A 19,285-nucleotide genomic window follows, 5' to 3' on the forward strand; every position below is an offset into this window, starting at 1 on the left:
CTCAGGTTTGGGGACAAATAAGGAGGACATTCTTCGTCCACTGTGACGTCATACATTGATAATGAGCTCGGCTATGGGAAACAGGAAGTAAACGTCACCGACACCTGAATTTGGCTGAAACGAAAACGTCGCGGTGTTGAGGATGAGGAGGCTGAGCGAACGTCTCATTTAGCAACGAAGATGATGAACTGTTGCGTCCAGGCCAGATTTGAGGCTTCGACGAGGTTTGTCTCACGTCACGTCCTTCCGGTTAGCGAACGAGGAGGTGCAGGAGAACGTTAGCTCGTCCGAGGCCGTGTTTGCCGGCTCAGACGCTGTTGGTATTAAGGTCGTCATCTTCGGAGCTTGTTTGCACTTTCTCTGCCAGAGAACAGGTGCTACTTGCCTGCTAGCTTGCTCGCCAGCGACTGAGCTAGCAGTGCAAGCTAGCTTGCATCAATCCATTGAGTTTGTTATTGTAATTGTGGCTCTTAATTGTGGAAGCTTGTTCTCGTCAGCATTTAGAGCGACGACGACGACCGTACTTAAATTGTGCCCTGATGGAGTGTAAACTCATGGGTAACCGTCAAGCTAACACTTTATATGTAATAGTGTAGTACCTACAGTGTGATGTCGGGAAATGACAAGATGGCATTTAAAAGGTGAAATGTGCAAGTTAGCTAAGCACATAGCAGTATTACTTGTATATAGCATGGCGCAAAAGAGCTGTGGCTTTGCTCTATGCAAAGGTCCAGGTTGAGACACTGGTGATGTCATACCAATGTGTGACGCCATCACTGAGGTGGAAGATGGCTGTATTTTGGCTGTGTTTTTTGCTACATGGGAAATAGTGCTGATTCATCCCCACAACCGTTAGTGACGGCTCCATAGTGTCAAGTTTGAAGAAGACAACTTCTCTTGTTCATGGCATAGACAAATAGTTTACAAAGTGCGGCCTTGGGGCCATTTGAGGCCTGCGTTTTTTTTTTTGGCCCGTGGCACATTCTAAAAGTATAATTTAACAAGAAAACTTGCAAAATGGAAATATCAGCAGCCATTTTACAAGAATAAAGTAAAAATATTTGGAGAAAAAAGTTGTACTCTCACAAGGAAAAGTAATAATTTTACAAGAATATTGTCGTAATATGAGCAACAATAATGTAATTTTAGTAGAATAAAGTTTATTAAAGAAAAAAAGAAAAAAGTTTTTTTTTTTTACTTGTATAATGACAAACAAAGAAAATGAATAAAGTTGGAATTTTTGGAAAATTAGGTTGCGGAAAAAGTTACAATGTTACTGGGAATCAAGTCATAAATCAATAAAGTCACTTGTGGGAGGGGCCAAAGGGGTCGGGTGCAGAGTGAGCTGGGTGGCGGCCTTGGCGGGGGCCTTGGCGGTCTCATCCTTGATTGCAGAAGCTCTTGGCACGTGGAATGTCACCTCTCTGGTGGGGAAGGAGCCTGAGCTGGTGCAAGAGGTCAACTTCCGGCTAGATATACTGTAGTTGTACCCACCTCAACGCACAACGCAAGGGCTCTGGAACCAGTCCTCTTGAGAGGGGTTGGTCTTTATTCCACTCTGGCATTGCCAGCAGTGAGAGGCGACGGGCAGGGGTGGCGATTCTTGTTGCCCCCGGCTTAGGGCCTGTACGTTGGAGTTTAACCCGGGGAACGAGAGGTAGGGATGGGTCCTAACTGTTTGTGCTTATGCGGCAAACAGCAGTTCAGAATACCCGCGCTTTTTGGAGTCATTAGAGGGAGTGCTGGAGAGTGCTCCCTCAGGGGGATTCCCTTGTTCTGCTGGGGGACTTTAACGCTCATTTTGGCAGCGACAGCGAGACCTGGAGAGGTGTGATTGGGAGGAACGGCCCCCTGATCTGAACCCGAGCGGTGTTTTGTTATTGGACTTCTGTGTTCGTCACAGATTGTCCATAACGAACACCATGTTCAAGCATGAGGGTGTTCATATGTGCACCTGGCACCAGGACACCCTGGGCCGCACTTTGATGATCGACCTCGGGTGAAGACAGGGCAGAGCTGTCAACCGATCACCACCTGGTGGTGAGTTAGCTCCGATGGTGGGGGAGGATGCTGGTCAGACCTGGCAGGCCTAAATGCATTGTGAGGGCCGGCAGGGAACGTCTGGCAGAGTCCCCTGTCAGAAGAAGTTTCAAGTCCCTCCTCTGGAAGAGCTTGAGGGAGGCCTCGGACATTGAGTCCGAGTGGGCCACGTTCCGTGCCTCCATAGTCGAGGCGGCTGATCGGAGCTGTGGCCGTAAACTGGTTGGTGCCAGTCGTGGCGGTAATCCCAGAAGCGTTGGTGGAAGCCATTGGTGAGGGATTCCGTCAAGCTGAAGAAGGAGTCCTATCAGGCCTTTTTGGCCCATGGGACTTCTGAGGCAGCTGGCGGGCCAAGCGGTCTGCGGCTGTAGTGGTCGCTGAGGAAAAAACTCAGACATGGGAGGAGTTCGGAGAAGCCATGGTGAACGACTCCCGGACGGCTTTGAAGAGATTCTGGTCCATCCTCCGCCTTCTCAGGAGGGAGAAACAGTGCATGGTCAACACCTTGTATGGTGGGGATGGTGTGCTGCTGACCTCGACTCGAGATGTTGTGGACCAGTGGAAGGAATACTTCGAAGACCTCCTCAATCTCACAGTGCCTAGGGACTCTGCCGTGGGCTCTCTGGGTTAAAAAACTCCGTGGTGGCAGGGCCCCGGGGTTGGCTGAGATCTGACCCGAGTTCCTTAAGGCCCTGGATGCTGTGGGCGTGTCTTGGTTGACACGATTCTGCAGCGTCGCGTGGACATCGGGGGCGGTGCCTCTGGATTGGCAGACCTGGGGGGGTGGGGGTGGGGGGGTGGAAGGTGTGTTCCAACTATTTTGGGATCGTACTTCTCAGCCTTCCTGGTAAGGTTTATTCAGGGGTTCTACGTTTATAGTAATAATACGTTTTTCCACTCTTACCACAAAGCTGAGAGGTAGTTTTTTCTTGAAAAATATATAACTTTTTAGCATATCTACAAAACAATATCAATATCAGTATCACAATATCAATATCAATTTCATTTTTCAGTATGTGGCCCTCGCTGGAAAATGTTTGGACACCCCTGATGTAAAGAATGCAACCAAGCTACTGAGTCACACAAAACTTTTTACCACTTTTCTGGCTACTCAGTATCTGTCACAAGCACAGCACGACTTCTTCATTGACTTCTTAGTGTAGTTTGCAGAAGTACACGTGTGTGTGTGTGTGTGTGAGTGTGCTAGCTCAGCAAATGTTAGACCAGTAGTGGTGGTGGTCTTGCTCGCTGCAGGGGCGCGTGCCACACATTGTGTTCTTGAAAGCTTCCTGGGGTGGAGGGCGCAGTGTTTGTCTGCCTGTCCCAACAACACAGTTGCATCCTCACCACACTCTACGTATATGTCCACCGCGCCCTCCCCTGTCACCCAGGGTGCATTGCTAAATGGAGTCGGAGCAGCTGTACCACAGAGGCCACTGCAGGAACAGCTACAACAGCATCGCCAGCGCCAGCAGCGACGAGGAACTGCTTGATGGAGCCGGCATCATCATGGACTTCCACACTACTGAGGACGACAACCTGCTGGATGGGGACGCTTCCTCCCCAGGTAGGGAGCACCTTCGTGGACTTGCCGCACTCTTGGTCATTTCATGCCCACGTCCAAATCCTCCAGTCAGATCAGACCTTTTCTTGTCTCACTGACTGTCCCCGCCCATCATCATCATCATCATCATCATCATCATCATCATCATCATCATCATCATCTTCGTCAATGACTGACCTTGTGAGCAGATAGTGTGCTACTCACCAGTGGGTTCGGGTTAGGATTTTACACTAATTTCATCCATCCACTGCATGTGGCTTGATCCAGTAGCGCCTCCAGTCCAGTAGGTGGCACAACTAAACCATCAGAACCTTTCACAAAATTGACTGTGCTAGAAAATTGTTGCCAGAAAATTTTGTGTTAATCCAGCAGTCTTTGAAAAACATTTTATTCATTTGTACAAAAAACGGCGGTTCAAAGCGATGCGATCTTCCATGGCAACCAAGCGGGCTGTGCGAGCATGTGATGATGTCATCAGCCTTGAGAGTCAGCTGCTGCAGTGGAGAGAGAGAAAGAGGCAGGGAGCGTGGAAGGAGGGGCCGTTCAAGAGGACACACACACACGGCTCGTGTTCCTTGGGCAAACATGGCAGCTGCTGACACACACACAGACACACACATACGGCAGTGCGTAGTGAAGCCTAGCTTAGCCTAGCCTATTCTCGGTTTGCCGTGTCGTCTGTCAAAATGGAGGACGAGGACGCAGGTGCCGACCCCTATTTGCCGTACGACGGGGGAGGGGACACCATCCCCCTGCAGGCGATCCCAAGAAGAGGTACGTCACGTCTCTCGCACCATCCATATGGGAAGCTGCTATGTGAGGCGCCGTTGCTACTGACGACGCCGTGCGGCGGTGCAGAGATAATGAGATTAGCGTTAAGGCTGGGGCCTGTGAGCGTCACGCCGCTCCCAAGCTATATACAGTACATGAATTGTCCGAGCAGACCACCTGCACTGTTCCCTGTGACACCTGTTGGACGACACTGGAATGGCACCTCATGTCACATGACTGCTCCTGATATTATGAATATTCTAATTTCATCTGAATGCGTGAGCTTGTCCTGGTTTGTCATTGCTGTGTGTCTTTGTGGGACTACTCAATGTGGCGTGTTGTTTCCTGCAGGCTTTGTCAGCTTCTTACGCTGACTGAGCAGAGACAAAAGGCCCCGGATGAGTTTCCGTCAGTGGCAGCCTAGTTCCATTTAGCAACGCGTTGCTGCGATGAAGCGTCATCTACCTCCGGCAGACATAGTTACCTTGTGCGTAATTCAGCGTGTAGCGGTTTAAAAATCCTCAACAGGTATTTAAAGTTGTGGCCTGGAATCTCTCGCTGTAGGTGTTTTTTGTTGTTTCAGCTGGGGACTCTGCTGGTCATATCATGGCTGACCCAGAGTCAGCTGCCTGCAAAGTTTTCTGATCTGATTTACTGTAATGACTGACGGTCTTTTGATGCTCCACATAAACACTATTATGATGTTGTCCATCATGTAGTCACCATCTGTCCCTTATAGGCTCCAACTATGCCATGTCTAACGGTGGTGGGGCAGCCAGCAGCTCCACTCATCTACTGGACTTCTTAGAGGAGCCTATTCCCGGGGTGGGCACCTACGATGACTTCCACACCATTGACTGGGTGCGCGAGAAGTGCAAGGATCGCGAGAGGCATCGGAAGGTAATGACATGCTGGAAAGATGACTGTTTGTAGTATAGCCCAACTGATATCGGGAGCTGAAAAAAGCCGATATCTGATATATTGGCAGATAACGATATACCGGCCGATATATGAAATAAGAGTATTGATATACAGTGGTGTGAAAAAGTGTTTGCCCCCTTCCTGATTTGTTACTTTTTTTGCATGTTTGTCACACTTAGATGTTTCAGATCATCAAACAAATTTAATGTTAGTCAGTGACAACCCAACTGAACACAAAATGCAGTTTTTAAATAAAAAAAAAATCTAAACCTACATGACTCTGTGTGGGAAAAATTGACCCCATTTTTTGTTCAGTTGTGTTGTCATTGACTAATATTGAAATTTGTTTGTTTATCTAAAACATTTAAGTGTGACAAACATGCAAAAAATGACCAATCAGGAAGGGGGCAAACACTTGTTCACACCACTGTATACTGTACATGAACATAAAGTCTTATAACACCCGAAATACGATTCAACACAATGAAGCAGAAGACATACGTCGATGTTTACCACCAATGGGTCACACCGATGCTGAAGCTAACATTAAAAAACGAAGAAAACGTTGACTACAAACAAAATAAAAAAATAATCAAAACATGTATCACGTTGCTAGACTTAATATAAGGGACTAAATTACATTACAGAGATGCAACTTGCATGACGTGAAAACACTACATTAACATTATTCTTTGATATGTCATAATTGGCCCGATTAATCGGCCTCGGGCTCTAGTTTGTAGTGATATTCTTGCTGGAGGCCATGCCACTTTCACAGTTGCAGCTTTGGCCTGTTGACGTCTTCTCAGCAAATATTGACCATTATGCACTTCTCAACATGCAGGAAATGATTACTTGAGTGGAGTAACTGGTGTGCGTGTGTGTTTGTGTGTGTGTGTTTGCGCGCGTGCACACGTACGCATGTGTGTGCAGATAACCAGTAAGAAGAAGGAGTCAGCATGGGAGTTCACAAAGAGTCTATATGACGCCTGGTCAGGATGGCTGGTGGTGACGCTCACAGGCTTAGCCTCAGGTAAGGACCGTTATTCCTTGTCCTGCAGGCAAACGCCTTAATATTTCTTCTCCTCTTCCTATTGCCAGGTGCGTTGGCCGGTCTGATCGACATCGCTGCCGACTGGATGAACGACCTGAAGGAGGGCGTGTGTCTGAGCGCCATGTGGTTCAACCACGAGCAGTGCTGCTGGACATCCAACGAGACCACCTTTGCCGAGAGAGACAAGTGTCCCCAGTGGAAGAGCTGGGCTGAGCTCATCCTGGGCCAGGCCGAGGTAGTGTCAGCGTGGATGCTTCCTCGCAAAGGGACTATCTGATTGCACTTTGCTTTCTACATGCAGGGTCCAGGCTCGTACATCATGAACTACTTTATGTACATCTACTGGGCTCTGTCCTTTGCCTTCCTTGCTGTGTGTCTCGTCAAGGTGTTTGCTCCTTACGCTTGCGGCTCAGGGATCCCAGAGGTAAAAAAATTCAAAAACTGACTCATTTTGCGTTCTTGGTAGGATGCTTTGATCTCTGTTCTGCTCAGATCAAGACCATCCTGAGTGGGTTCATCATCAGAGGCTACCTGGGCAAGTGGACCCTGATGATAAAGACCATCACTCTGGTGCTGGCTGTGGCATCGGGACTCAGTCTTGGGAAGGAGGGCCCACTGGTCCACGTGGCATGCTGCTGTGGGAACATCTTCTCCTACCTGTTCCCCAAGTACAGCAAGAATGAAGCCAAGAAGCGAGAGGTTCTCTCTGCTGCATCAGCAGCCGGTGTGTCCGTGGCATTTGGAGCGCCGATTGGTGGTGTTCTCTTCAGCCTAGAGGAGGTGAACAACATGAGGTCATGTGATGTGTACTGACAGGATGAAGCTTGATTCTACGGTCTCTCCTCCAGGTCAGCTACTACTTTCCCCTGAAAACACTGTGGCGCTCTTTTTTCGCTGCCCTGGTGGCTGCCTTTGTCCTGCGCTCTATCAACCCATTTGGAAACAGCCGCCTGGTGCTGTTCTACGTGGAGTACCACACGCCCTGGTACCTGTTTGAGCTCATCCCCTTCATCCTTCTGGGAGTTTTCGGAGGCCTTTGGGGTGCCTTCTTCATTCGAGCCAACATCACTTGGTGTCGGAGGCGAAAGTCGACCCGCTTTGGCAAGTGCTTGGCCATCCCAGGTCCAAAAGTCAGTCTGGAAGAAATACTAATGTTTCCCTGTACTTCAGGTAAGTATCCGGTTTTGGAGGTGATCCTGGTGGCAGCGATCACAGCCGTCGTTGCGTTCCCAAACCCATACACCCGCCAGAACACCAGCGAGCTGATCAAGGAGCTCTTCACGGACTGCGGCCCGCTGGAGTCCTCGCAGCTCTGCCAGTACCGCAGCCAGATGAATGGCAGCAAGGCCTTCACGGACAACCCCAACCGGCCTGCCGGGCCTGGCGTCTACGCCGCCATGTGGCAGCTATGCCTGGCACTCATCTTCAAAATCATCATGACAATCTTCACCTTTGGCCTCAAGGTGATCCTACGTTTTTTAGAAAATGTTTGTGTTATCTGAAAGCAAAGCGTCGCTGACACCCCCCCATCCTCGATCCCCTCCAGGTGCCGTCTGGCTTGTTCATTCCCAGCATGGCAATCGGGGCGATCGCGGGGCGAATCGTTGGCATCGCTGTGGAGCAGCTGGCATATTACCACCATGATTGGTTCCTGTTTAAAGAATGGTGTGAGGTCGGAGTCGACTGCATCACACCGGGACTCTATGCCATGGTGGGGGCCGCCGCCTGTCTGGGTGAGTCTGTGGACGCTGGGTGTTCAAATTTTTGCTTTCTATTTGCCCACTTGCTTGGTTTTGTCCTCCTCTGTAGGCGGCGTCACCCGGATGACAGTCTCCCTTGTGGTCATCGTCTTTGAGTTGACCGGCGGCCTAGAGTACATTGTGCCACTCATGGCTGCCGTCATGACCAGCAAATGGGTGGGTGACGCCTTCGGACGAGAGGGGATCTACGAGGCCCACATCCGCCTCAATGGATACCCCTTCCTGGACGCCAAGGAGGAATTTACGCACACGACGCTAGCCAGGGAGGTGATGAGGCCCCGCCGCAATGACCCGCCGCTCGCCGTGTTGACACAGGATGACCTGAGCGTGGAGGAGCTGCAGGCCATCATCAATGAAACAAGTTACAATGGTTTCCCAGTGATCGTGTCCAAGGAGTCCCAGAGGCTTGTGGGCTTCGCTCTGCGCAGGGACATCACGATTGCTATAGGTAACCACACCCTCTCCGCTTCAGCTCCTTCCAGCTACTCGGCCTTTCTAAATGGGCCTATTCCTCCCAACAGAAAACGCCCGCCGTAAGCAGGAGGGAATCTTGTTGAACTCCAGGGTGTACTTCACACAGCACGCCCCCACCCTGCCTGCTGACAGCCCCCGGCCACTAAAGCTCCGCTCCATCCTTGACATGAGTCCCTTCACTGTGACGGACCACACCCCCATGGAGATTGTGGTGGACATCTTCAGGAAGTTGGGGCTGCGCCAGTGCCTGGTCACTCACAATGGGTGAGTTGCATACGTGCACGTGCACTTCACATCAGTGCTTCCACATCAGTGCTGCGCGTGGAGCAGTTGCTGTTTTGGGGCAGCTGTGCCAGTAACTGGTGTGTGTTGCAGGATTGTGTTGGGCATCATCACAAAGAAGAATATATTAGAACATCTGGAGGAGCTCAAGCAGCACATGGAGCCCCTGGTGACTAGCCCCACCCCTTTACACACATGACACACACTGTTTTAGGCTCCGCCTCGCGCCTCTTATGGAGGGATGCATGAAAGGTGGTGTGAGAGAGAGTCGCGGCTCAATCCTCCTGCTTTTACTTCCTGTCGTGGGGGTTTAGTTTGGTGCGGCTTTCTAAGACAAGCAGGTCAAAGGTCAGCTTGCTATGCTTCCTGGTCGTGTCTGAAAAGATGTCGATAAAGATCTGTGTTGTTACGTCATTAATGACTTCTTTTTCTTTGTGTCCTGAAACCTCCCCTTGGGTCTTCGCAGACGGATGACATGTGACCTGTCGCCAAAGCAAGCACTTGGCGGTTAGCCCTCTCGGAGTGCGATGTCGTATTTCCTCCTGACCAGTGTTGGAGAGTGTTGTGTTGTTGTGGTGCTTATAGCGCTAGCTAGCTAGCATGTGCTAATCCATCTGCTCTGTTTCGTCTAAGCCAGTGAAATTACCTAGAAGAGACATTGCTGGCTTTCAGGAAACACTGGGTTCACACCCTCTTACTGACCTTTGACCCTCCATCATTGTGATCTGCCCCTGGTCTCCCAAGCGTCAACAAGCATTTTTGCGTTGGAAGATCTTGGGTGACCAGAGTGTGATCTTTCCTGCTGCTCTGTCACTGTAGTTCTACTAAACACATGCCAGTGTCGTAGCTCATTGAGACCTGGGCCGATGATGGTGTAGTCCACAGTGGCACTTTTTGTCACTCTGGTTTGGTGTCCCAGCTGACTGCGATTCAAGTGGCTTGGTGCCTCCTGGGAACTCAACTCATGCTTCTTTTTGCAGTATTCTGTCACCACTTTCCCGGTTTCGCTTGCCAGGACCAACGTAGAGCGCCTTTCACTCCTTTTCCTTCTGGTTATTTCCTCTTCTTCTCCTGACCACAGTTTTGTTGGCATAGAAACCATCCAGAATGCAGTTAGTCGTGGACTGTGTGCTTCTGTGTCACAAACCCGGACGGAATGTACCTGCAAAATTTTTCCCACTGTCACGTCCTGGCTAACCTCCTCACTCTGTCTCCCCCTGCAGGCGACTTCTTGGCATCATCACAAAAAAAGATATCCTCCGTCACATGGCTCAAATGGCAAACCAAGATCCCGAGTCCATCATGTTCAACTGATCCGCTCCTTCCAGGACGGCTGGGTGGGAGGGGGAGGTGACAGCGAAGAGGAGCAAGAGGAGGAAGTGCACCTCCTGGATGGCGCCAACCTCTGACATTGACACTTTTTGTTTCCTTTTCACTTTTGAGTTTCATAGACTCCCCCAGTGGCCATGAAAGCGAACACGTCATGCATGTGCTCTTGTCCGCTGGACGCAACAATGTCATATTGACTGCAGCTGGGCCTGTGAACCTTCCTCACCTGTCCGTCCTCCTCAATGAACATTACTGTGCCCGGTTGCCACGGAAACGTTTGTCTCCCGTTTCCTGGAATATTGTGCGTGCACGGGAGACACACAGGAGAAGAGAGCATCCATCCGTCCATCCATCCATCAGCGTGAAGTGAAGGTGAAAGAAATGATACAAGTTGTCAACTGCTTTTCACTCTTGCTACTTTTCCATTGGGAACACTGCGTCTTCCCGCTGAAGTGTTCAGGCGTCTGGAGAAAAATGTTGATTTGCCACAGGGATCATCTCCACCGATGAAGATGGTCGGCATGGAGAACAGCGTTTCCTTCTCATCTTGACGTTTCCTCATTTCTGTGCCGTGTCAATGAAGTTGTGCATCGTTGTGAATAATTTCATGTTTGATTTCTTTGATTGTACATTTGAAACAGGAAGATTCATTAAATTTGCTTTTAACTTTACAAAGAACATACTGTTCATTGTTTACCCTAGGCCTACAGCGTAGGGGTGGTGGGTTGGGGATTTGGCTGACGAAACCGGCACAAATGCACACACTTATGTCGCAAAGATGACAAATGCCAACACTCCTCTACAGTTGCATTTGAGGTGCACATATGCATGTGCACAGTGTGTGTGTGTGTTGAGCAATGGGCTGATGAAACGGACACAAACGTGCACACAGCTTAGCCGACCATTGCAATTGCAGTTACATTTCACAAACTTAAAATAGAAAGCCGTCGAGCCAAAGTAAAGACATGTCATTCAAGTAATGTGATTGCTCTTTCACACGCGATACAAGTGTCCATGTAGACCAGAATCGTCCATCCTACACCGTCCATTTGAGGATGCCCCACAGATGTGCAATAAAGTTTAGGTCTGGAGACACACTTGTCTTTGTACTCCTCTGGTTGCTGCCACACATGCTTGACACTATCTGAACCAAATATGTTTTATCTTGGGTCTTTTCACAGGACATGATTCCAGTAATCAATGTCTGATTATGTTCGGCAAACTTGTTTGCGGGCTTTCTTGCGCATCATCTTTATCAGAGGCTTCCTTCTGAGATGACGCCAATTGCCAATTTGATGGAGTGGAGTATGGTCTGAGCACTGGCAGGCTGAGCCCCAACCCCTTCATCTTCTGCAGCAATGCTGGCAGCACTCTATTTGCAAAACAAAAACGTTGGCTAAGACACTGAGCATGTGCACTCAACTTCTTTGGTCCACCATGGCAAGGTCTATTCTGAGTGGAACCTGACCTGTTTAAAGCGCTGTATGGTCTTGACCACAGTGCTGCAGCTTAGTTTCAGGGTGCAATGTTTTTATAGCCTAGAACTATTTTATGTGGAGGAACAATTCTTTTTTTCACATCCTCAGAGAGTTCTTTGCCATGAGGCGCCATTGTGAATTTTGAGTGACCAGTATCAGTTTGAGAGCGCTGACATCAAATTTAACACACCTGAGACCTGGTAACAAAATAAGTCACATGACACTGGGGAGGAAAAACGGCCAATTGGGCCCAATTAGTACAGTTTAACATAATGGTGTACTCACTTTATTTGCCAGCGGTTTACACGTTAATGGTTGTGTCTTAAGTCATTTTGAGGGGACAGGAAATGTACACTATCCAAGCTGTACACTATGTTGTAACAAAGCGTTGTTTCTTTAAAAGTTGTCCCATGAAAAGGTGTATTTGCAGATATGTGAGGGGTGTACTCACTTCTGAAATACGGTATCTTTTATTTGTATATGAAGTACATGCATCCTATCCTTCTCCAGGAAAAGCTCTCATGCTTTATTGTAAAAGTCTGATCGCTGTCTGTCTTGACAGTCAAATTAATTCAGCAGAGCATAAAAATATCTTCAATGCATTTCACCTGTTAAATCTAGCTCCAGCTGTTCGAAAAAGAAAAACGCTGTCTTTTCCTCTATGGAAGGACGGCAGGGACAAGAACCTTCCAGCAGCTCACACACACCCCCACCCCTTCAAGGGGAGGTGGAGAGCTTGATCACCTCAGCATATACTGTAGAACTCTCTGTATTGTATTGTCTGATTAGCGTGAATAATGATGCCACACTTACACTTTCTCCGAAACTTAGAAAGTCATGGTGTATTTTTTCTGCAAATATATTGACATTCAGACTCTCACAAAAACTCAGCTCGCACACTTGAGAAATTTGCTGCAGCCTCATCTCAGCGTTCTGCCCTGAATTTGATCAGAAAATGTGCAAATTCTATGTTTTTTTTTTCCATTATGACAGGTGAGGCTCTGTCTCACTCCCCTCCCCTGACCGCCATCACTGAATGGTAGGGACTGCCGTGTCACGCTAGAGCTGGGTTTGCATTACTGATGGGAGTCAGTCTGACTGTCAGCGTAAAACTTTGACATGTGAAATGAAAGAAGAACTTAAGAGTTTTTATTTGGCTTTTATTCACTACAAAAGGCATCATGAGGAGAGCAAAGATGGCTCACATGCAGCACACATCAGACAGCTTGGGAATCGAACTAAGGAAAAAAGAAGAAAAACAGACACTGGACTTGTTAAAGATGGAAAGAAATAAAAATCCCAGGAAAAGTAAACATTTCTTTGCTGATGAGGTTGATACATTCAAGCGTGCCAGGACGCGTGATTGGTTGGTTGCTGTACCAGCCTGCTGAGCATCAGCTGTTCTCTCCCTGCTTACACGTGACTCTCGTAGATGATCTGGCAGGGTGGGGTCGCCGGCTCCTCGCTCTGACATGCTTCCACTTCCTTCTCCTGTGGAGAAGCTGGTGGTGAAGGGCTAGGGTCCGTGGCCGCCGTCTCGGGTTGTGCTTCAACAGCACAGCAACCAGCCGCGGCGAGCTGCGGGTGTACGGACACTTGAATGGCAATGTGCTGTGGTTGCTCCTGAACAGATGAGTTGTCTGAGTCGGCGGCGGGGGATTCGCTTCGCTCCAGCTGGTGCCCCCGTTCCCGTTCCCTCTCCCGCAGGACTGTGAACACGTCCCTGGCACCGATAGCGGCCATCCCACTCACTGCCTCTCGACGTACCTCGGGTGCTTGTCTGAGGAAGGTGTGCCTCATCTCCTCCACGCCCACCACCTCCAGAATCTCCTCCATGAAGGTGCGGCAATTCATGATGAGCGGGGGGAGTGGGATGCTGCGCGCCAACTCCTCGATGTAGCGCGCCAACTCCATGGTCTTGAACTGTGTCACCTTAGCCAGCTCCAAGGTTTTGGTGGAGGTGATGATGGGGATGCGCTTGGCGATCTCAAAGGCCTTCTGCAGTTTCTCGGCGCCCTCTGTGCGGAAGAACTCATTAATGGCCTTCTCTGTCTTCTTGAGGTGGCTGCTCATCATGCAGAGGCGCGTCACGTTGAGCGCCATGATGATGGTGAAGGTCACCAGGCACACCACCATGTAGTACACACCCATGTCACCATTGGTGAAGACCACGCGCAGCGTCACTGTGCAGTTGGAGGTGCCATGCACATTGGACGCCACGCACGTATACTTTCCACGGTCTGCAAATTCAATGCTGGTGATGTTGAGGACACCGTTCTCCAGCAGCCACCACTTCCCACCTGCAGAGAAAACAGCGAGGTCACCGCCAGTGGACTTCCCTGCCTCCACCAAGCTGTGATTTACCGGCCAGGACACAGCACGATTCCATGAACATGCACATGCATGCGCGCAATGTAGCTCCTCACCGGTTATTAATGGTCACGACAATTCATAACAGACATAAAATTTAAAATACTGAAAGGAACCCAAAAGTCAAACCCACAGCACGCTCATGTCATTGAACTAATGCGATCGCTTCTCTCGCAAGTAATTAGTAACAGCCATCACCTTGCACAAAATAATGACAACGTGAGTATGAACAGACTCGGCTCTTTGATGGCAAGGTCCAGCGGGTCTGAATGAGACTAGAAGAGACTGTCAACGTGAGCAATAAAACTTAAAACGCGTTGGATTCCAAAGTGATGAACAAACAGATGCTAACAGGAAAGTTGTGGGCATGTCTTACTGCTGGCGTCGGTGTCCACGTGGTCCCCATGAGAGTTGAACCACTTCACGCTGGGAAACGGCTCGCCAGTGACATTGCAATCAATGAGAACACAGCTGCCTTCGCGGGCAATCAGCTGGCTTGTGGCGGAGAGCACGGCCGGGACGGTTCCATTGTCGGCGGCACTGCCTTCCCCGGATGAGGCCGCGGTGGCGTGAAAGGCGATGATAAACACCAGAATCACAAAGTCCATTCTGGCGGCCTGCAACATTTTTCTGACTGTCGGCGCGTCACCCAAGGCGAAGAACACAGGTCATTCCTCCGGCGCCGCGCTCGCTGACTGGCTATCTTGGCACAGCGGGCAGGAAGGTGACTGGTGACCGGGCGAGAGGACACATCTCACTGGAAAGGAGAGAAAGGTCAATCGACTCAAAGTCACACACAAACTGGTTTCCGTGGCAACTGACACGGCGCAAGTGATGTCACTGACATGCGACCAGTATTCAATATTGCAGTTGTATGCTTTGGAACACCTATAACACACATAGCCATTCTCTGTTAGATCACAATGCCATCACTTCGTCTTTTATGTTGTTGTGTAAATATATATTTGCTATCTATGTTGTCGGTTGTGTATGAAAAAAAAAACACCTTTCATTCGACGCCGCTAAACCATTGTCCCTGTTTAAGCTAATGTTCCCAATGTTACATAAACATTAGACTAGATCATATTACAGCAAACACTGGATCATATTACAACAAACATTGGATCATAGTATAACGAACATTCGATCATACTAAAACAAATATTACATCATCATATTCAACAAACAGTTAATCTTATTACAGGAAAAGGGGCTCCGTTTTCTTCCTGGTTAACATCATTTGGGAACGAACGAATTAAGACGTAATTGTACACCTCATCGGAATAAAAATGCTGGAAAAATGTGTGGATATTGGCGAGAGTATTCTGATCGTTATAAAGAATACAAACTCGTGGTGAGAAGGGGCTCCGGGATACGGCTATAAACTGGAAGGTGGGTCTTAGTCACGGGACCCTCCGAGCATTAAGCTGCTACAAGCTGTCGACGAGCGGACGCAAAATGGGACGACCCGATTAATGTTGTGGTGACAATTCAACGATGAACATTACATGTTTAGCTCACGGAGGATATCGAACTGAGTGCATTAAAAAAAAAACGTAAATCCACAACCGCTTCGTCGTCGGTAATATAAAAAGTTCGCGACTGTCCGCTCTTTTTCGTTCATACTCACATCAGGACTCGTCAGCGGGCCAATCCTAACAATTACGACAAGTATCTTCCTCCTTTAGGTGATTTTATTTTTTTCCACTTGAACACTCCATCCAATGCGCTGTTGGCTCACACGCTGCCTGATGACCACTAAGGGGCGCTGCTCAGTGCTGCTATTGACTTAGCACTGGGGGCGCTGCTGAAATGTTTCAATTATTGTGCAGTCGTGGACAAGTGTTTTTAAGGGGACACTTTGTGTCTATTATACACTGAAATTGTTCTTTCAGTGTAATTTTTTGAGATCACAAAAATAAAATATTATGCGACAAATATACTGAAGGCACAACATTTAAGCCTTTAAGACTCAAAGCTTTTGGGCATGACTGTACAGCTTCACTTTTTTTTGTTTTTTTAAATGTCATTTAATTCATGTTGACCTCCTCCAGCATTTACAACAACGAGGAAACTAAAAATTGACAAAACCTTTAATAAATGCTCATTTGAACGCCATAAAGTCTTCATGTAAAATGGATGGTGGGGGGGTCAGGAAGCTTCTCTGATTAGGCTGGCAAGGCGTCTGAAGGCCTGTTGGGAGACGAATGAAGTGACTCAGTGTTGCATTTTGTACTGTGTGTGTGTGTGTGTGTGTGCGCACGCATGCATACTTCATCAATCTGTTGGGGAGTGGACAGCGAAAAGGCCGCTCTGACGTAAGGACACGGCTCGCTGCTGTCGATCATGAACACGCTTCCTGGAACCAGCAGCACCTTCACGTGGGACAAAACAAGTCAAGCCAGCTGCTACACGTTAACATCACGGGATGTGTTGCTACACGCATGGGCGCACACACACACACACACACACACACACCTCCTTCTCCAGGGCCTTCTCCATGATGAGCTGCTTTGTGTCTTGGATTTCCTTCAGTTTGATCCACAGGAACATTCCCGCCGAGGGGGTGTGCCACTCTGCCATACCTGTGCACGTTTTATATTCTCTATTAAAGGCTTCCTCTCAGTGACATCATCGAGACCCAGTAAAGACATTTTATTCATTTACGACACAAACAGCGACAATACCTGCGAGCCACTTGTGGGCGGAGTCAATCATCGCATCACGCTGTTTTCCGTAGAAGTCGATCACCCTGTGACGAGAAGAACGCTCACAACAAAAGGGACGTTCTTTCAGAAGAGGAACGCTGGCATTAACATACCCGTCTATGTGGCGAAGGAAGCCATCTTGGCCCCAGCCGTGCAACAGCTGTGACACCATCAGCTAAAGAGGAGCAATGGCGTCAGCATGGGGTGAGCGGAACGAGGCACCGCGGGCGGTGTTAGGCTCACCTGTGTGAATGTGCTCGTGTGCATAGTGGATGCCTGAATGTGCAGCACTACCCGCTCCACAAGAGGTTTGGGCCCCGTTACAAAACCGATCCTCAAGCTGGGCCAACACATGCACACACACACACACACACACACACACACACACACACACACGCACGCACGCGCGCACGCACGCGCGCACACGAAGAGTTGATGAAACAACTGTGGCGGTTGGGATTTAATCGGGGCCTCACCCTGAAGACAGGATCTTGGAGAAGGAATCTGTTCTGATGATCCGCCCATCCACATCCAAGGAGAGGAAAGTTGGTGCCCATGGCTGCGATATTCACAGCCCAGAAGAGGAATTGTCACGAGGTGAAAGAGTGAGGCTGTGTCTCAAAAGAAGCATAAGTGCGTCCACACTGTGAAGAATGCCAAAATGCAGTGAACTGTCAGTAACTGGATGTTGCAGTCAAAATGGTGAGTGTGCAGTGATGGACACTTGACACCCTCAATAGTTACCATCATGGGTATGTCGTGGAAGTGGAGGGACTCCGTTGAAATAATGGCTGCTGATGAGCAACCCATAGCGGCGGAAAATAGTGAACAGAAGAAGCGGGTAACTATTGCGATCGTTATTTCCAATAAGTGTGAAAGTAAGGGATTTGGGAAAGCATTACACTGTCAAAATAGGAGTACACAGTATACTTATTGAGGTGTACTGACGCAAGTATTCCATTTGAGACACAGCTTGAGAGCAACAAGCGAAGAAGTGGGATCACCTTGTCAAATTGCAGGAAGTAGTAGGGGTCGTCCTCGATGATGAGCATGTCGTACTTCCTTGCGAGCTGTGCACAGCGACACTAAGCATCAATCTCCATGGCAGACCACTAGACTTTTCATCTTTTCACCTCATAGACGTCCTTCTTCCTCTGAGCAGTCATGGAGGCGCCGGTGGGATTTCCTCCATTAGGAATGGTGTAGAGGACCTTGGGAACACCGCTGCCAGGCCTGTGAACATCTGACGGGTCCCAACGAGATAAGACCTCCTTCAGTGCCGCTGGTATCATTCCATACTGATCGCTGGGTACGTTGATAATGTTGCAGCCTAGCGGTTGTAGCTGCAGGTGACGGGAGGGAAGTCAGAATGTTCCAGAGGATTGGAGCTGATTTCCAAGAAATATATCTTACCGCCGCCAGCGTTCCTGGGTAGGTGGGTGAATCCAGCAGTACGTTGTCTCCAGGGTTGACCAGCATTTCAAACACCTGCAGATGCAAACATGGAAACTGAAGGACGCCCAGACAAACAGAGTGAGAACGAAGGTAAGACGCGTACCTTACAGAGTCCTTCCTGGCTTCCTGTGGTCACGCACACGTCCATCTGTCCGTTCTCGGGACTACAGGCGAACGTTGGTGGGTTGTGGAGGTTCTTCTGCAAATTCTTTAGCCACGTCAGCAGCTCTGGGATCCTACGTAAAAGTTTACACCATTACATTCTAGAAACCTTCAGGACTTTCACAGGGACTTTCTTACCCGCTGGAGGCAGAGTACTGCAGTGCCCTTTTTATGGTCACCTTATCAAAGGAGATTGCCTGGCCGTTCTTGACCTGGATGGACGCTGACTCAAAGGGGAACGTGTCAGGGTTGGGTGCGCCACCAGCCAGCGAGATCAGCGATGGAGGCGAACGCTGCTGCAGCTCAGCTTGATGCACAGAACAGCATCATGAGGCCAAGACAATGTCAGCCCAGCTTGAGAATTGATTGATTTTGCTGTGACTCACTCAGCATTCTGATGGGCGATGGCTTCCTGGCTGCGCTGACCGCCGTCAGAAATCGTGCATAATTCATTTTTCTTGTGAGCACACTCAGTTTCTTCTAATAGTCAGCAACTTTTCACTTGTTTCTGAAAAACCAAAAAGTGAAACATGCTTCAGCAAGGGTTCATAATATTTTGACCAACTACTTTACAACTAATAGGTCGCTTGGAGGGACACTGCAAAAGCACAGCTGTAAGTGAAACGGACACATTCTGATACAGAAATAAGACGTGTAACCAACAAGTGACCTACAAGATCGGGCTGACCTTGTGCTACTTACGAGTGGCACCTTTACATTCAAGAGCTCTTTGAGTTACGACGGCCGACATTAGCGGAAGCAAGCCATCTTCCTCGCGTTCTGACGCCTATTCCACCTACTAGTCCTGCTCTCAGTCAACTCCCTTCCCCGCTTTACCGCCGAACAAAATGGAAGTAAATCGAAATCAGAGGTGTTTGAGGCCAGATGCCACTAGAGGGCAGTCAGCGTCAAGCAGA

At 49.0% G+C, this 19,285-nt stretch overlaps 3 protein-coding genes across 10 annotated transcripts; 1 reads left to right on the plus strand and 2 right to left on the minus strand.

Moving 5' to 3' along the window:
- The first annotated feature begins 56 nt into the window (after nucleotides 1-56).
- On the plus strand, nucleotides 57-10,873 carry clcn3 (chloride channel 3). Of its 7 annotated transcripts, XM_054752763.1 has the most exons (15): nucleotides 57-224; nucleotides 3,432-3,607; nucleotides 5,115-5,275; nucleotides 6,230-6,329; nucleotides 6,398-6,585; nucleotides 6,652-6,774; nucleotides 6,843-7,130; nucleotides 7,199-7,451; nucleotides 7,521-7,813; nucleotides 7,897-8,083; nucleotides 8,160-8,558; nucleotides 8,632-8,848; nucleotides 8,960-9,035; nucleotides 9,333-9,373; nucleotides 10,090-10,211. In XM_054752763.1, exons 2-14 carry the CDS (start codon nucleotides 3,445-3,447, stop codon nucleotides 9,345-9,347), a joined length of 2,463 nt encoding a protein of 820 aa, XP_054608738.1. In that variant the 5' UTR covers nucleotides 57-224; nucleotides 3,432-3,444; the 3' UTR covers nucleotides 9,348-9,373; nucleotides 10,090-10,211. The 7 variants fall into 7 exon arrangements, with proteins under 7 accessions (XP_054608738.1, XP_054608734.1, XP_054608737.1 ...); XM_054752759.1 differs by lacking the exon at nucleotides 9,333-9,373 and having other exon boundaries at nucleotides 10,090-10,873; XM_054752762.1 differs by lacking the exons at nucleotides 8,960-9,035; nucleotides 9,333-9,373 and having other exon boundaries at nucleotides 10,090-10,873.
- A 1,935-nt stretch (nucleotides 10,874-12,808) lies between these two features.
- mfap3l (microfibril associated protein 3 like) lies at nucleotides 12,809-16,236 on the minus strand. 2 transcript variants are annotated; one of them, XM_054752956.1, is made up of 3 exons: nucleotides 16,135-16,236; nucleotides 14,420-14,800; nucleotides 12,809-13,973 (listed from the first exon to the last, which is right to left on the minus strand). In XM_054752956.1, the coding sequence occupies exons 2-3, from the start codon at nucleotides 14,667-14,669 to the stop codon at nucleotides 13,087-13,089; spliced, it is 1,137 nt and encodes a 378-aa protein (XP_054608931.1). In that variant the 5' UTR covers nucleotides 14,670-14,800; nucleotides 16,135-16,236; the 3' UTR covers nucleotides 12,809-13,086. The 2 variants fall into 2 exon arrangements, with proteins under 2 accessions (XP_054608931.1, XP_054608930.1); XM_054752955.1 differs by lacking the exon at nucleotides 16,135-16,236 and adding an exon at nucleotides 15,674-16,040.
- On the minus strand, nucleotides 14,657-19,263 carry aadat (aminoadipate aminotransferase). Its single transcript, XM_054752954.1, has 15 exons — nucleotides 19,071-19,263; nucleotides 18,755-18,876; nucleotides 18,507-18,675; nucleotides 18,310-18,442; nucleotides 18,165-18,239; nucleotides 17,885-18,094; nucleotides 17,756-17,821; nucleotides 17,228-17,310; nucleotides 16,995-17,091; nucleotides 16,865-16,926; nucleotides 16,731-16,795; nucleotides 16,522-16,628; nucleotides 16,317-16,418; nucleotides 16,135-16,236; nucleotides 14,657-14,800 (listed from the first exon to the last, which is right to left on the minus strand). Exons 2-14 carry the CDS (start codon nucleotides 18,819-18,821, stop codon nucleotides 16,195-16,197), a joined length of 1,278 nt encoding a protein of 425 aa, XP_054608929.1. The 5' UTR covers nucleotides 18,822-18,876; nucleotides 19,071-19,263; the 3' UTR covers nucleotides 14,657-14,800; nucleotides 16,135-16,194.
- Between the last annotated feature and the right edge of the window lie 22 nt (nucleotides 19,264-19,285).

Source organism: Dunckerocampus dactyliophorus, chromosome 15 (genome assembly GCF_027744805.1).
Source record: "Dunckerocampus dactyliophorus isolate RoL2022-P2 chromosome 15, RoL_Ddac_1.1, whole genome shotgun sequence".
Taxonomy (NCBI): Eukaryota; Metazoa; Chordata; class Actinopteri; order Syngnathiformes; family Syngnathidae; genus Dunckerocampus; species Dunckerocampus dactyliophorus.

Excerpts from the sequence above, each read along its gene's own strand:
- mfap3l (XM_054752956.1), bottom strand. The coding sequence starts at position 14,669 with ATGTTGCAGGCCGCCAGAATGGACTTTGTGATTCTGGTGTTTATCATC. Across the intron at positions 13,974-14,419 it reads CGTGGACACCGACGCCAGCA|GTGGGAAGTGGTGGCTGCTG; the intron begins GTAAGACATGCC and ends TTTTCTCTGCAG.
- aadat (XM_054752954.1), bottom strand. The coding sequence starts at position 18,821 with ATGAATTATGCACGATTTCTGACGGCGGTCAGCGCAGCCAGGAAGCCA. Across the intron at positions 16,629-16,730 it reads CGCCCACAAGTGGCTCGCAG|GTATGGCAGAGTGGCACACC; the intron begins GTATTGTCGCTG and ends AAACGTGCACAG. Across the intron at positions 16,419-16,521 it reads AGAAGGCCCTGGAGAAGGAG|GTGCTGCTGGTTCCAGGAAG; the intron begins GTGTGTGTGTGT and ends TCCCACGTGAAG.
- clcn3 (XM_054752759.1), top strand. The coding sequence starts at position 3,445 with ATGGAGTCGGAGCAGCTGTACCACAGAGGCCACTGCAGGAACAGCTAC. Across the intron at positions 6,330-6,397 it reads GCTCACAGGCTTAGCCTCAG|GTGCGTTGGCCGGTCTGATC; the intron begins GTAAGGACCGTT and ends TCCTATTGCCAG. Across the intron at positions 8,559-8,631 it reads GGACATCACGATTGCTATAG|AAAACGCCCGCCGTAAGCAG; the intron begins GTAACCACACCC and ends TCCTCCCAACAG.